This window comes from Panthera onca, chromosome B3, assembly GCF_046562875.1.
Source record: "Panthera onca isolate mPanOnc1 chromosome B3, mPanOnc1 haplotype 2, whole genome shotgun sequence".
Lineage (NCBI taxonomy): Eukaryota > Metazoa > Chordata > Mammalia > Carnivora > Felidae > Panthera > Panthera onca.
The window spans coordinates 114,359,426-114,375,887 of NC_138344.1; the positions used below are offsets into that span (position 1 = coordinate 114,359,426).

The 16,462-nt window shown below is 49.1% G+C and overlaps 1 protein-coding gene across 1 annotated transcript in view; it reads left to right on the forward strand.

Annotated features, from left to right (window-relative positions):
* The window catches only part of GALNT16 (polypeptide N-acetylgalactosaminyltransferase 16), a 94,136-nt gene that overhangs the window by 45,464 nt on the left and 32,210 nt on the right, over nt 1-16,462 (forward strand). The window contains exon 3 of the mRNA XM_060620147.3: nt 15,027-15,184. Within this exon, the coding sequence (XP_060476130.1) occupies nt 15,027-15,184 (158 nt within the window). The remainder of the gene's footprint in view (nt 1-15,026; nt 15,185-16,462) is intronic.

The window sequence follows — 16,462 nt, forward strand, 5'->3', positions numbered from 1 at the left end:
CTCCCCTCATACCCCATTTTCAACTGCGAGGCTTGTGCTTTGGGGAAGAATCGGGAGCCATCAAGCTGGGCCTCCCAGCATTCCCTGAATGTTGAATTCACCTGCCACAACACCCACCCACACACTCCAGGACTCAGCGGCCCTATACTGCTCCCCTCCGCCTCCACTTTGAAGGGTAGCACAAAGCGCCACCTCAAAATATGCCACTTTGGTATATTGATTATTTTGAGCTGTGGGCATTTGAAAACCAGCAAATGCAGGGAGAGGCTTTCTCTGAACCTCCATCATCTGCCTAAACACAGATCCTCCAAAAAGGTGAAAGGGCGGGCCTACGCGGCCGACTCCATCTTGTTCTGTGTCCTTCACCTTGACCACACCTCCTCCCCTTGAGTAACCCCCCCCTCACCTGCCTAACAGGACTCGGACCCTTCCCCAGGACCCTTCCCCAGTCAATCGGCTGAGGCCATAGCCGTTACCTCACCAACTGCCCCTAGGTCCCAATAAAACCTTTGTCCTTTTGAAACTCGCTCTCTCTCCCTGGTATCTCACCGCTGCGTCGGGTGCAGGTAGGGGATTGAGCTCGAGCTAGCTCGAATAAAGGCTCTTTTGCTTTTGCATCGGACTCGGCTCCCTAGTGGTCTTTGGGGATCTCGAATTCTGGGCATAACAAAGGAACTCGTTGGTCTTATTTATTAATTATTTATTTAACTTGTATTTAAATCCAAGTCAGTTAACGTACAGTATAGTAATGGTTTCAGGAACTCACTGGTCATAAATCCCCTTCCCGTGAGTTTCAACAACCAAGGAAGACGGACTGTTATCATGGGAGAGGAGACTAGAAGTCAATACCACATCCAGACAAACTGTCACAAACCATCATACCTCCCATCTGTTCTTCTAAGGGACCATTCATCTTCCTAAAAGCCCTTTACTTTCCCCTAAGAGATCCACGTCCCCACCCCCTTTCCCTATTAAGATGGTGTATAATCCTGAATTCTAAGCGCCTTGGGGAGTTACTCATTTTTCCTTGGGCATCTTCCATGTATGCATGTTAATAAACTGTTTTTCTCTTGTTGACCTGTTGCTATTTATAAAAAATGCAGCTTTGGTCTTAATCCATGGTGCCTGGCTCATAGCCCTCAAACCCTTGGAATTTCCTGAGTGATAAGAGCCATTGGAGCATTTTTTATTATAATATTGGGTCTCGTGTCCTCTGTTATGTTAATGAGGTGACTTTGGGACGGGGGGGGGGGGGGGGGGGGGGGGGGGGCGGCGCTGGTTGCCAGGGGAGTGAATATTTTGACCTGTGAATAGAGGGGTGGACCTTTCAGTCCCATCCCCTGATTTCCAGGGAGGGGAGAAGGGGCTGAAATTTGAATCAATTGCCAATGACCAGTGATTTAATCAATCATACCTATGTAATATGAGGCCTCCAGAAAAGCCAAAAGGAGGGGGTCTGGAGAGCTGCCCGGTTGGGGAACCGAATGCCTTCATGTGCCACCCAAGTTCCACTAGAACAGAAGCTCCTTTGTTCCGGATTTTGCCTACTGAATCTCTTCATCTGATTGTTGATTCATATCCTTCAGTAGCCTCTGTAATAACCCCATCATGGAGTAAGCTCTGAGTGGCTCTTGCATATTAATTGAACCCTAGGAGGGGGTCATGGGTTTTTAGCCAGTTTGTCAGAAGCACAAGTGACAAGCCTGGGCTTGTGGCTGGCATCTGAAGTGGTGGACAGTCTGGGGGACTGAGCCCCCGACCTGTGGGATCTGAGCCTCTCTCTAGGTAGACAATGTCAGAATTGTGTTGAACTGTAAGACACCCAGTAGGTGTCTGAGAATCACTTGTTAGTGGTGTGGGGGAAACCCTGCCATATTGGAATTGGGTCCCAGACCCTTTATCTGTCTTTTAGTGTAGGAGTCTGAGCTACGAACTCAGAAAGGTAGAGGGAAAATTATTTTTCTTTCCCATAACTTCTCTTCCCCTCCTCTCCAACAGGAGTAACCCGTTCCTGGCTGGTACTTCTGCCCCTAAATGTTACAGATGAGGAAGGGCTTGCTTTTCATCTATTTATTCATATCTGAGATTCATCTGGGAGATGATGATGTTGAGGATGACAATCATTTAGCTCAATTCTTTTATCTTAGATAGAAAAGTATTAAGGCACATGTTTTTAAAAAGAAATTTATTTTTGGGGCGCCTGGGTGGCTCAGTTGATGAAACGACCGACTTCTGCTCAGGTCATGATCTCGCAGTTTGTGAGTTCGAGCCCCGCGTCGGGCCCTGTGCTGACAGCTCAGAGCCTGGAACCTACTTCAGATTCTGTGTCTCCCCCCTCTCTCTACCCCTCCCCTGCTCACACTCTGTGTCTCTCTATCTCTCAAAAATAAATGTTAAAGAAAAAAACTTTTAAAGAATATTATTGTAAAATAATACTTATTTATAAAAAAGAAAACAGGCTTGTATAAAAGAAAAGGTAAAACTCTTCTGTCTTTCAGCCTACCCCTGTGCCACTTTTTTTTTTTAATGTTTATTTAATTTTGAGAGAGAGAGACAGAGACAGAGCACGAGCGGGAGAGGGCAGAGAGACAGGGAGACACAGAATCCGAAGCAGGCTCCAGGCTCTGAGCTGTCAGCACAGAGCCTGACACGGGGCTCGAACCCACGGACCGTGAGATCATGACCTAAGCCGAAGTCAGACACTTAACCGACTGAGCCACCCAGGCGCCCCACCTGTGCCACTTTCTGGAGGTGACCACTGTTTACCGGCTTGCCATGTATTTTTCCGGGTATATCTGTGTATTTACATATGCATGTATTATGAACTGTTTGTACGAAATGAATCATAATAGACATACATAACTTATTCCTTCTAACATTTATTTAGAACTCTACTGTAATGATAAGCTATAATTTAGGGATCATATAATCTCTTACCTAAACAAAGACAAATTCTAATTCACAGGGGCTCCTGAGAACACAGGTATATACTGCGACTGTCTCAGGAAAGCCAGGTTTATGTTAACCTACAAATGGAACTTCTATTGAGTTGAGAGGTAGTATTTAAAATGCGGTAGAATTTAAAATTGTGGGGCGCCTGGGTGCCTCAGTCGGTTAAGTGTCCAACTTTAGCTCAGGTCATGACCTCACAGTTTGTGGGTTTGAGCCCCGTGTCGAGCTCTGTGCTGACAGCTCGAAGCCTGGAGCCTGCTTGGGATTCTGTGTCTCCCTCTCTCTCTGCCCCTCCCTTGCTCACACTCTGTCTCTTTTTCTCTCTCAAAAATAAGTAAGTGTTAAAAAAAATTAAAATGATGTTGTTGAACAGTCTTGGTCATACTAATTTATAATCTACTGACATATAAGGCCTCCTATTTCTTCAAACTTTCAAAATACTGAGCATTATACATATTATTCCTGAGTTTGCCAAATCAGTAAGAAATTGTATCTTACTTTAATCTGCATTTATTTAATAATCAATGAAGCTGAACATCTTTCATTTCTTATTGGTCATTTTGTTTCACATTTCTATGAACTACTTGTTCGTATCCTTTGTGTCTACATTTCTGTTGAATTATTGGTTCTTTCTTCTTGATTTGTAAGAGCTCCTTGCATTTTGGGTTTTTAAAAAAATTTTTTAAGTTTATTTATGTATTTTGAGAGAGACAGAGACAGCACAAGTGGGGGAAGGGCAGCTAGAGAGGGAGAGAGACTCCCAAGCAGGCTCTGCACTGCCAGCACAGAGCCCGACGTGCGGCTCGAACGCACAAAGCCATGAGATCATGACCTGAGCCGAAATCAAGAGTCAGACACTTAACCAACTGAGCCGCCCAGGCGCCCAGCATTTTGAAGGAATTAGTTACTTGTTTTGCCTATATTTGGCTAATATTTTTTCCCCAGCACGATGTTTGTATCTTGACTTTGGGGTATTTTTAGACTTATAAGAATCCTAAGTCTTTATGTAGTTTTTGGTCTTTTTTGGTGACATTTGGATTTTATATCCAAGATTGCAAAAAACAAGAACAATGGGAACAAAAAGTAACTAACTTTTTCTGCATACTTTTTAATTTCCTTTTTAAATTTAAATTTTAGGACTCCTGGGTGGGTCAGTTGGTTAAGCGTCCGACTCTTGGTTTCAGCTCAGGTCGTGATCTCACCATTTTGTGATTTCGAGCCCCGTGTCTGTCTCTGAGCTGACAGTGCAGAGCCTGCTTGGGATTCTCTGCCCCTCCCCCACTCACACTGTCTCTGTCTCTCTCAAAATAGATAAATAAACTTAAAAAAAAAAAGATTTAAATTTAAATTTTGAGCCGCCTAGAATTTATTTTGATTTAAGAAATGAACTCAGTTTTATTTGTTTCCATATCGTCTGGTCACTTTTCCTAACATCATTCACAGAATAGCATATCTCTCCCTTCTCCCTCCCATTGGAAATGCAACTGTATCTTGTGCCAACCTTCCATATGTACTTGGTTCTATTTTTAACCTCTCTGTTTTCTTTTATTGATTTGTTTGGCTTTATACCAATAGTATCTTGCTATATAAAGTCTGCAGTCTTTCATATGTCTTAATATCTGGTAGGCCTATTTCCCTATCTTCATTTTTCTTTTCTTCAGATTTTTCCTGATCACTCATGTTTAAATTCTTCTGGTTGAATCTCCCTCCCCTCCCCCACCTCCCACCCCCCCCCCCCCCCCACCAGCTGCCAACACACGGGATTTCACTGAATTTATAGATTAAGTCAGGGAGGAGTTATACCTCTGTATCACTGAGCCTTTTTCAAGAATGAGCCACATCTTCCCTTTAAGGTTCTGTTTAACCACAGGGTGGCCGTCAAGGAAAAACATGGACGGACATATATACTAAGTGGTTTATTTAGATTACGTTACAATGCATGACATGGTCATTGTGTTGTAGCTCATTAACAACGTATGGTTTGGTGCACTGTGCGAAACTGCAATGAATGAGGTGCATAACACTACATTTCTATTGATCTCAGCCACGATCAGATTATTTGTGTCTCTGATTTCTGCTTGAAATCAGAGCTGCAGCTTTAGCATATCCTAGCAGAACTAATCAAAAGAACTCTATCCATTAAAAAATTTTAGGATTATCCCCGTTTCCAGATTTTTTGGCCACGTTGTATATTGCACCTGGGTAGAATGCTGGGCTGTGGGGGAGGTGCCCATCTAGGCGCACGGTGCTGCTGTGGAGACATGTACTTGCCCCAGCAATGGAGTGCCCCTTAAAGAAAGTCACACGTGCTTTTTGTCCCAGTTCCCCTTCCCCTCCTTTTTCTTTTTGCTTAATTTGATTTTTAAAGTCCGCCTTTGTGTAGAACTACCTTACCATCCAGCAATTACGCTATTAGGTATTTACCCAAAGGATACAAAAATGCAGATCAGAAAGGACGCGTGCACCCCCATGTTTATAGCAGCACTACCAACAATAGCCAAGCTACGGAGACGGCCCAAATACTCACTGACTGAGGAAATGTGTAAAGAAGATGTAGAATACATGGAATATTACTCAGCCATCAGAAAGAATGAAATCTTGCCATTTGGAACCACTTGGACGGAGCTAGAGTGTACTATGCTAAGCAAAATAAGTCAGTCAGAGAAAGACGAATATCATACGATTTCATCATAGGTGGAATTTAAGAAACAAAACAGATGAACATATAGGAAGAGGGGGGTGGAGAGAAGACAGGGAAACAAACCACAAGAGACTCTTAATGATAGAGAATAAACTGAGGGTTGATGGAGGGAGGTGGGTGGGGGATGGGCTAGATGGAGGATGGGTGTGAAAGACGGCACTTGTTGTGCTGAGCACTGGGTGTTGTGTGCAAATGATGAGTCACCGAATTCTACTTCTGAAACCAATTATGCACTGTAGGTCAACTAACTAAAATATAAAAAAATAAATAAAAGTCTGCCTTTATAATGCTCTCTCCTACTGGTGGGTATAACCTAGTTATTTAATTCTATTAATTAGAGTATATATGAAGCACAGGTAATGTACCTCTAAACTTGATCTACAGTGTCAATAATGTACTGTGCCAGTTCACTACTCTAATTTGGTTTTTTGTTCCAAAAAGTGTTGTAAACTGAGGCACCGGCCCATGATCAGGGCCTTGCTGAGTTCTAATGGGTTGGACTTGAACCTGGCCTCGCTTTGAGCCTCAGTGGGTGAGGCAGGAGGCCGTTGACCCTCTTGAAATAGTCATACTGGATGTGTTCTGTGTATTATATGGCCCATTATTGCTTTTATTTTTCTAGTTAATATCTGACAGGTTCAAGTTCAATGGTTTCTGAATATGAAACACCAGAAGTGCAATGGTAACTCACAAACACTGACACATTACACTTGTGTGATCTGCACCGTATGTTGGCCAGGAGTGTGTTTGTGGGGGCCCGGGGAGCCCTGAGGTGGCCCTGTCTTGGCCATTCGTTCTGCTCCCTTCCTTCCTCAGTCGCAGAGCTGTGTCGTTTGGGGGCTTGGTAGGGTCAAGCAGACAAGAACCTGAACAGGAATCGGCTTTGTCCCCCTTTGCTGTGACAGCTGCTGAAGTTCACTGGGGCCTTGAGGACATGCCTGGCCAGAAAGACTGAGGAGGGCCAGGACTGACCCAAGGAAATTTAGTTATGTGCTGTTTTGGTCTGAGTAACACAAACTCTTACACTTTTCATTTTTTCCATGTCCTTTCTAGCCAAAGCAGAGAAGTGTTTCCATGCCTGTGTCAGGCCAACAGATGACAGCACTGGGCAAGTCCCCATCTGAGCCATGAGCTGATGCTCTGAACCCTGAGCCCAGCGGGGAGGCAGCCTCCAGCCTGCACTTGTCAGGGCCTGGTTGTGTTCCGGGCACCAGAGGCCAGCTTGTTTGGGAGCTGAGGGACTCAGTACTGGAAGGGGCCGCCAAGCACATCTGCGCCCGGGAGTAGTCTGAAGACGCACAGATAAAGCTTTGTGCTTAGGCTCCGCAGCCAGACAGCCTCAGTTCCAGTCCCAGCCCAGCCGCTCAGCAGCTGTGTGACGCTGGCGTGTTATTTTATCTCTCTGGGCCTCGGTTTCCACTTCTGTAAAATCAGGATCAGAGGAGCACCCACTCGGCAGGACGACTTGAAGCTGGAAATAAGCACCTAGTATAGCATCCAGCTCATAGTAGGCCCTCAGGGAGCTGTTGGCATCAGCTCATTACTGCAGCAGAGACCTAATCGTTCTTACTCTGCAGCAGCTGCAACAGACTTGGGGGGGGGTGGCTGGGGACAGTAAGGCAGGGTTCTGGGACCCTTCACAGACCCAGGAATGCTCTACTCAAGCCGAGTAAACGGGTAAGCAGCTGGGAACGGAGCTATCCCACCACGCGTCCCTAGCATTGCCCACCCTCAGAGTCCCTCCATCCCTAGATGACCTCTGGGCCAAGCAGAGAGTGAGAAAGGGGACCCAGGGAGCTTGGTTGGACCTGGAATCTCCCTGAACCTGAACAGAGACCATCTGGAGAATGCACTCCCCTTCTTTCTTGGTGAGACCGCGGGTGCCGTCAAACTGCGTGGTCATCAGCGCCCTTGGAAAAGTCAGGTTGTGACGGGAAATCTAAGTGGAAGCCCAAGGTGGGCTTCCCAGGCGGCCCTTACCCTGTGCTCCTTGGCATGTAATTGAACTAGAGCCTCCAGGGCATGTGGGCATGTGTTTCAAGGTGGTGGTTTCTATAGTAACAGTGAAGGTTCCAGCTGAGTTCCAGTTGGCTCTGCTGATGGTGAAACAGTACAAACGGAGGCCAAAACCCAGACCCATGACGAGGCTCCTTGGAAAGAGGGTCAGGGGGGATGACCTCCAAGTCCCTCCTAGTCCTCCGTCCTGTGATTTCACCAGCCCATGACTAGCGCTGGTTCCGTCCTGCCTCGATATAAAGCGGCGTCTGAGCCTTGCTAGCACCTTGGAACACCTGGAGAGCTTTAAGAACTCCTGATGCCAGGCTCCCACCTCCAGAGTGTCTGATTTAATTGGTCTCGGGTAGGGCCTGGGCATCGGGACTTTTTAAATCTTCTGATTCTTCTGATTCTAATGTGCAGCCAAGATTGACAATGACTGGTAAAAAGGCAGGTGAGCTAATAATAATGAATAATTACAATGTATGTGCCAGAGACTGTGCTAAGCACATTATCTACATCATCTCCTTTAATTCTCACCATAATCCCCATTTTCCAGGTGAAGAAGCAGGCTCAGGAAGTGACTTCCCAAGGCCAGACAGCAGTCAACACTGGCATCCTAGCCCAGAGCCCTCAGATTTCCAAGGCCAGGCTGGTAACCCTTATGTAACTGCCTTCGAGGTCATGTGAAAATGGAAATGGGGACATGTCTGGAGCAGGCCCCTGAGGGACCCTGAACACCCTAGGCGAGTTTCCCTGTGCCCAGGCTGAGGTCCCCGGCCCTGTGCCACCCCAGCATCTTGTCTGGTTGGATAGGGCCAAGCGGGGGTTGGCTGCTTCCCCAGAACCCAGCGGCTTGGGTTTGCCGGGAGGGAGGCCCTGTGGGACCCGCCTTTTCATTTGGGAGCCTGACACCTTGCACTCAGAGCTGGTGAATCATGTGTTTGGTTTCCCAGCCCTCCTGATGAATGGCAGTCTTTCAACTTAGGACACAGCATCAGATGAGATTTTGTTCCCAGGGGAGCGGGGAGTGGTTGGGAGCACAGTTTGTTCGCCAGGTGTTTTGGGTTTAGAGCAGACTCAGACAAAAAGTCAGGAGCCATCCATAATATAGAACCAGAGGCTTTTTATTTGCAGTTTCACTGAAATTTAGTGAAAGGCAAGCCCAGCAGGTACCTGTTTTACTGGCAGTAAAAGGAAATTAGACAGCAGTTATTTAAAAGGAGTTTGAGTTGTTCAAATCTTCAATCTAGGGGTACATGTGTGCTTTAAAAGAAAGTTTACAAGGCCTGGGGATTTGGGGTTGAACTGTTTTTTGCTAAAAATGATGTGGAAAATATTTTCCTTTCTTATTTTCAACCTCCCCCTTTGCTGTTTGTTTCCTAAATTTAGCAGTCAAGAAGAAGTAAGCAAATCTAGCTGGAAAAAAACCTGAAGCAGGTCAGGCAGGATTCAAAGTTTAATTGAAGTGATGGACTGAAAATAAAACTCTCCAAAATGAGAAATCATTCTTCCCATTTTATAGAGCAGACTCATTATTTCAGCTTAAACAATTTCAGATGTGGTTGACCTTGTTGGACGTGGAAGTGCTGGGTTGGGCACTTCCCAAAAGGACAGACTGGGGAGGAGGCCACCGTCTAAACGTCAGCCAAGAGCTGTTGGAGGGGGCTGGAGGGCTGTGGGAGGCCCAGGAGGCTGTCACTCACCATCTCCCAACCCTCCTTCCTCACCCGGGCAACTCCAGGGGGCTCTTAAGTTATTGTCCAGATGGAACCCCCACCCCCTACCCCAAAGCCTGACCACAGCCCTGCCTGCTGGGGAAGGCTGGGCTTACCCCTCCTGACTCTGGGCTCAAGTCACTCGGCCAGATTCCAGGGACCAGCCTGATGTCTTGGAATGGATGGCTGCCACCAAACTGTGTCATTGCCATTGGTGGCTCGTTTTTTGGTTTTGGTTTTTGATTTGTTTCTTACTTTTGGAGAATGGTTTTCTATCCATCGAAATGACTGAAGGATTGACATCTCTGGATTTTTGGTTATTAGAGAAGGACAGTCAACTCAAACTAGTTTAAGCACACACACACACACACACACACACAAACACACACACACACACACACACACACACACACACACACAAAGGGACAGATAGGTAGTAGATAGACAGGTAGGTAGGTAGGTAGGAAGGTAGATAGGCAGATAGATATAGACAGATACCAAAAAAAAACCTCAAACCCAAGATGAATTTGAATCAGATATGACTAGTCCCAGGAACCCCAAACAACATCACTATAGAGCTTTCTTTCTGTCTCTTGGCTCTGATTGTTTCTTCTTGGCTTCCTTCTCCAGACAAAATTTCTTCATGTGGTAGGCAAGAAGACTTTGCCTCCCAAGCTTAGCAGTGATGACGAAAAGAGCTCATCTTTTTATTTTAAACCTGCCTATTGTATGAATGCATGTATGTATGTATGTATGTATTTTAATGTTTATTTATTTGAGAGAAAGAGAGCACACATGCACAGGTGCAAGCAAGGGAGGGGCAGAGAAAGAGGGAGAAAAAGAATCCCAAGCAGGCTCCATGCTGCCAGTGCAGAGCCCAGCATGAGGCTCGATCCCATGAAAGACCATGACCTGAGCCAAAATCAAAAGTCGGACACCCAATCAACTGGACCACCCACCCAGGCACCATAAGAGCTCATCTTACAGAAAGTTCTCAGAATGGGGGCACCTGGGTGGCCAGTCAGTTAAGACTCTGACTCTTGATTTCAGCTTAGGTCACGATCTCACGGTTGGTGAGATGGAGCCCTGCATGCATCTCTGTGCTGACAGTGCGGAACCTGCTGGGGATTCTCTCTCTCTCTCTCTCTCTCTCTCTCTCTCCCCCTCCCCTGCACTTGCATGTGTGTGTGTGTGTGTGTGTGTACATTTTTTTCTCTCTAAATAAATAAATAAACTTAAAAAAAAAAGTTCCAGGATGGATTCTGATTGGCCCAGATTGAGTCGAGTGACAATTCCTTCATCCATCCCTGTGTCCGGGAGTGCACTCGCCTGGGCCTTGTGCCCGTCCCCGTGGTGGAGATTGAGGTGTTGGTGGGGCAGGAGGACAGTGATTAACAGCTCAGCCAGGAGATAGGAGTGGGAAGGAGATCCCCAAGGCAAGCAGAAACTACCCTGCCACCCACTTTGGTCCATCTCAGCTCCAAGTAACGTGTTAGCCAAGTACATGTGTGTGGGAGGGGGAAGGGGGACGAGTGAGGTCATGACAGCTCATTGCTCATGCGTTCATTAGCCATTGATCTTGAAGCCTACCTTCACACAGGCACTGTTCTGGGCTTTGGGGTCCAGCACTAAACAAAACAGATGGCCCCTGCCCTTGTGAAGCTTCTATTCTCGTAGGGAGAAGCCGTCAAGAAGATAAAATAAACAGAATACACACGTAGAACACCAGATGACACTAAGTGCCATAAGGAAATATAGAACAAGGAGGGAGGTTAGGGGGTGTGAGCGTGGCGCTGAGGTCATAGTGTTACCGGTAGTGGTTGGGGAAGGCTCACCGGAGAAGCAAAGTTTGAGCAGAGCCCTGCAGAAGGGTCAAGGAGGGAGCCATGCAGAGACCTGGAAGAGCCTTCCAGAAGGAACGGAGGGGCTGAGGGGAAGGCTCAAAGAACATGAGGCTAGTGTGACCAGAACAGAGCCCGGGAGGCAGCAACGGCAGAACCCGAGTCCGGTGTTAACTGGGCCCCCACTCACGCAGCGTCCTGGGCCACTGTGCCTGGGGGGAGAGCGAAAGCCACTGGAGGTCACAGGATGCGTCAAGGAATCCCATTTGTTCTCTGTGTTTTTCTCCCCTGTTGATTATACTTGAGACAGGGACAATATTTAGGTATTCATTCCTTTGCTCATTCATTCGTTCCTTTATTCAGCAGACATCCGCTCAGTGCCTACCACGTGCGAGGTGCTGGGAGCCCAAAGGTGGGGAGCTCACCATCTAGTGGAAAGGAAAGAGAAGGAAAGCACGGACATCAGTGTCACGTGATGCAGGAATTGCACAAAGAGCTCCAAGTGCCTTCGTCCCCTCCAGAAAGGGCAGCAGTACGCCTCCCATCCAGAGGCTCCAACTGGCTCCAAGCCCAGGATCTTGGGTCTCTCGGGCTGATCCAGATATAGCTCCTCATAGTCCTGAAGCCTAGAGCCAAAGGATGCATTTACCCCTCGCCAACGTGCTTAGTAAGCAGTGTGGGTGGGAAAACAGGAGAACAGCTACACACTTCCCCTTTAGAAGAGGGGAGAAGGGGAATAGCATTCACTGGTCACCAATCCGTGATGCATGCGCCATCTCTGGACTGTTCCAGCTAGGCTTGGGATGGGATGAAGTTCCTTGGCCCATTCTCCAGCTACCCGTGATCTGATTGAGGGTGGGGATATCTCTTCATGATCTTCCATGGCCATGTCTGGCATGGAGTGGGGAGCAAGGAGGGGTGATCTGGACTCCTAGATTTCTTTTCTGGGGTCCATACTGCTTTTTGTTGATTTCTATCTTCCCAGCCTCTTCCACAGTGTCTGCACGTACTAGACTTTCAGGAAATATTTGTTGATTTAGCACTATCGGCATGCCCATAGGACACCACTGTGGATGCGCAGGGCAGGGGTCTCAGTCAGGCTGTGGAGCATCAAGGGGAGGGGCACATCGGGGATGACCCCTGGATGTGTTGCCTGGAGGACCAGGGGGTTCTCCCTGCCCCCCTCTGCAAAAAGCAACACAGGAGAAGCAGCAGCTTTGGTGATCAGTGAGGAATTTGTTTTGAGGTGTTGGGTTAGAGGTACCCATGGGACATTCAAAGGTCTGCAAGTCTCAAAATCAAAGAACAGGGCCACAGGAAATGAGCTACGGGTATGGGCGTGTAAACGGGGGGTTAGATACCAGGTAGAAGAGTTCTGGGTGGTGCCTGCCGGGTAAGGCCAGGGAGGCGCTGGGTAGAGGAAATTAAAGCCCCGCAGAGGTCACATCCTACCCTTCCTCAGTGTCTCCTCCACTTCGGCTGACTCAGGGCCAACTAATGTTTCAGCTCCCAGCCCCAGTGATGCTGGGTCAATGTGAAAGCAGAGCTAAGACCTCTGGGAGGGAGCAGGAACTGTGTTTCCACGGCACCCCTCTTCACAAGGTGGCTCACAAGTGAAGGGTCTAACCATGGAGGACAGTTGGAGGAGCAGAGGCTATGGATCTGCTGAGGGAGCAGCAGGCATTTCTGGACATCTTTGAGGGTGTCTAGCTTAGTTTTGAGGCCCTGAAGGGACTAAGCCCTTTAAGGCAGGAAGGCAGCTGGCTGGAGATGGGGGAAGCACCTCTTCCTTCTGGCACACGGGAGTGCTCAGTGGCGCTCTGCTGAATGAATGGGTGGCTGGATGAAGGAGTGAGTGAAGTCAAGCGTTCTTAAATGAATGAATGATCAGATGGGCCTTGGAACTTGCAGAGGGGTGTCCCAGTGCCTGGTAGATGGGCCACTCTTAATCAATGTTTATTGGGCGATGGGTGAGTGTGGGATGAGGGCTCAGAGGTTTCCTGAGCCCGCAGAGTGGCCAGAAGTCCTAAATAAATAAACACGGTTATTTCCCACAGTTGACTTGCAGGATAATAAAGCGGCATCCTCTCCCTTCGGGAGCTTTCTGCACTTCTTCTTTTATTTTGCCTCAGCCATCAACTGGAGGCTGCTTTCCATTTCTCTGACCTGTGCTGGGAGGGATGCGGGGGGAGGGTGGGGGGGAGGCAGAGTTAGCACCCCACCTTCTCCCAGGTGGGAAGGACCCAGAGGACCTCTTGTGTTCACTCTCAAAGTTGGACATCCTTCTAGCAATCCAAGACTCAAGTCAGAACAGTCTCCCCTGCCCTCTCCCTCCCTCCTTCCGTCTTTCTTGAAATGGATTTCCAGTCCAGGGGGGCTGGGCCACATCTGTCCAGTCCCTGGCATGGCGCCAACTCCAAATACCGCAGTGGCGCAGCTGTGGTCACCATCCTGAGCATGTGTGCGTAGCGTGGGGCCGGGCCCAGTGGACGCGAGGAAACCTCCCTCACTGGTTCTGCCCTTAGGGGGCTCAGGGACTGGCTCCCAGGACAGGATGCAGCTGGAGGCTGGAACCCTACAGGGCAGCAGCTTTGATGGAGATACTCCTGGAGCCTTCTGCACTCCTGTGTCATGAGGCTGGGGGCTAGGCTCCCAGGGGGACACGGAGGCCCCGGGCCACTGTGGATGTGCTCCAGAATCACCCAACACCTCGCTCTCCTCTTCCCCAGGTCCAGCCGCCTTCCAGGGACCATCCCTCTAGAGCTAGACCTGTGATGGGGTCCTCATGCAGAGGGTCTATGTATGGGCGATCCTCACCCACCTTCCTGCTGCCTCTGGGGGCCCATAGCTCCCGCCCAGGCTGCCGGTCAGGCAGAAGGGTTGTAGTTGGGATGCCTCACGGTTGGTGATATTTCAAAGCACGCTGGGAAACATCCGGCCAGCAGCTTGGTTCAAATAATGAGATGTCAGGATCCATCTATCTATCCATTCATCTCAGATGTGTCCTTCCCCCAGGTCTTTCGTGGGGGGACTTTGGGACCACAGAGTGGGGTGTGGCTAAGAGGAGAGAGGCTGGGCCATGGCATCTGTCATCCATCACTCCCCAGCTCTTAGCACCTGTGAGCCAGCAGCTCTGACACAGGGCTACTCCAGCAGCACCGCACAAGTCCCCGAGAATATGCATCATTGTCTGCGTTTGCCTTCTAGCAGCTCTGGCACGAGCCTGGAGGGGCCTGATGGTCCTCACAGGTAGTTCTCTGTGCAGCAGCTTGTCCGAGCTCTGGGCGTTTCACCGATTAGGCACTTCCTACATGCCGAGCCGGTGTCAGGCCCAAGTTCATCCATAGGAGGCCGCAGGCTGCTTGACAACCTCCAGCTTGTTTGGTGGTCCCCTCAGGACCCCTCATCTTGGGAGTCGCCTTCTCCAAATCCCGCAAAAAGCACTGGTGAAGAGAATGACCTTCAGGGTCAGAACAACCAGTTTGAATCCAGAACCTGTGACTTACTAACACTGACCTTGGGTTTAGGAAAAAAAAAATAGATTTCTTTTTCTTCCTAGAGCAGTTGTAGGTACACAAAATTGAGAAAAAGTACAGAGAGTTCCCGTATGCTCCCTGTACATATGAGGGTACTATTTTTTAACTTCTTGAGCCTCAGTTTCCTTATCTGTACAATGGGGGAAATAACGATCTCCTGCTCACAGAGTTGGGATAAGGCACAAATAAGGCAGTTAGCTCCTGCCTACTAGTAAGTACTTTGCACACAGTGGCTGCTTTTTACTCCTGCCCGGGACCTCTCTGATGCTGACCTTTGTCTCAGGTGACAGGAACACCCTCCAGAGGCTTTGATGAGAAGGTGTACCTGGCAGCCAAACAGCTGAAGGCTGGAGAGGACCCTTACAGGCAGCATGCCTTCAACCAGCTAGAAAGTGACAAACTGAGCCCCGACCGGCCCATCCGGGACACCCGCCATTACAGGTATGGCCTCCATTGTGCCAATGGAGAAAGAAACGTGGAGGGAAGGGCCAACACCACTTAGCTTGCTTCCTTTTGGTCACGTGGATTTAAGAAATGAGAAAGATTTTGGGTGCCTGGGTGGCTCAGTCGGTTAAGTGCCCCACTTCAGCTCAGGTCGTGATCTCATGGCTCATGAGTTCAAGCCCCACATCAGGCTCTGTGCTGACAGCTCAGGGCCTGGAGCCTGCTTCAGATTCTGTGTCTCCCTCTCTCTCTCCCCCTCCCCCGCTCACACTCTGTGTGTCTCTCTCGCAAAAATAAATACACATTTAAAAAAATTAAAAAAAAAAAAAGGAATGTGAAAGATTCCCTCAGACACTCAGGAGACTCAGAAACCCAGTCTAGTTACTGAGACACTCAAACCCTCACCCTCAGTTGTTTCCCTGACTCTTCTGTTTCACTGATCTCCTGAGGGCCTGAGAAGGCCAAGAAAACTCAGCTGGGGCCGGGGAAGCCCTTCAGCACCTCAGTCCAGTGTCCCAGTGAGAGGGACCTGCCTGGGGGCCGCAGGGAGGACTGAGGGGGTGGCCGAGCCTGCTGGTGGTGCCTGAGGTGGAGAGGTGCCACCAACCATGCCCACACTGTGCAAACAGTGCAGTTCTGTGCACTGCCCCATCGACATCCCTTCCCTCCTCCTCTGCCCGCCCTGCTGCCCCGGCTTCCACAGCAGTGGAAGCATTTCCCAGAAAAGCTTCCCAGCCTTGCTCTTGGTTCTGTCAGTATGGTAGGTGGGAGAGGCCCCAGAGCAGACCAAGGACACCTTCCATGATGAATCTCGCTCTGATTCCACCCTGTGTGAGTGACCGACCTTGGGGAAGTCATCAAGCCCCGCTCCTTGGTTCAGGTCCTTGACGTGTCCTGTCTAGATTATAGTCACCACCTCCAGCGCCCTCTTCCCGCCCTCACCTATGGGAACAGTCTGAGCCCCTCCGCCCGAAGTGCAAGCCACCCCTGCTGACCCCCAGCCTCTGCTCCTTTCCCCCAGCACTTAATGCTCCTGCAGTCTGATACCCTCCTGCCCCTCTCCCTGTCTATGCACACGGGCTGTTTCCTCCACCGGAACCCCCACCCCCACCACCCGCACCTTCACAACACCCCTCAGTGTCCTCTCCTCCGGGCAAGGCTCCTTGCCAACCCAGGCTGGTTTGGGGGCTTCCTCTGTACTCTGTGCAGACAGGTCAGCAAGGGCCTGTTGGAGCTGACCACTCACGGGCCTGCCGTTTTGAGTGACCATCATGG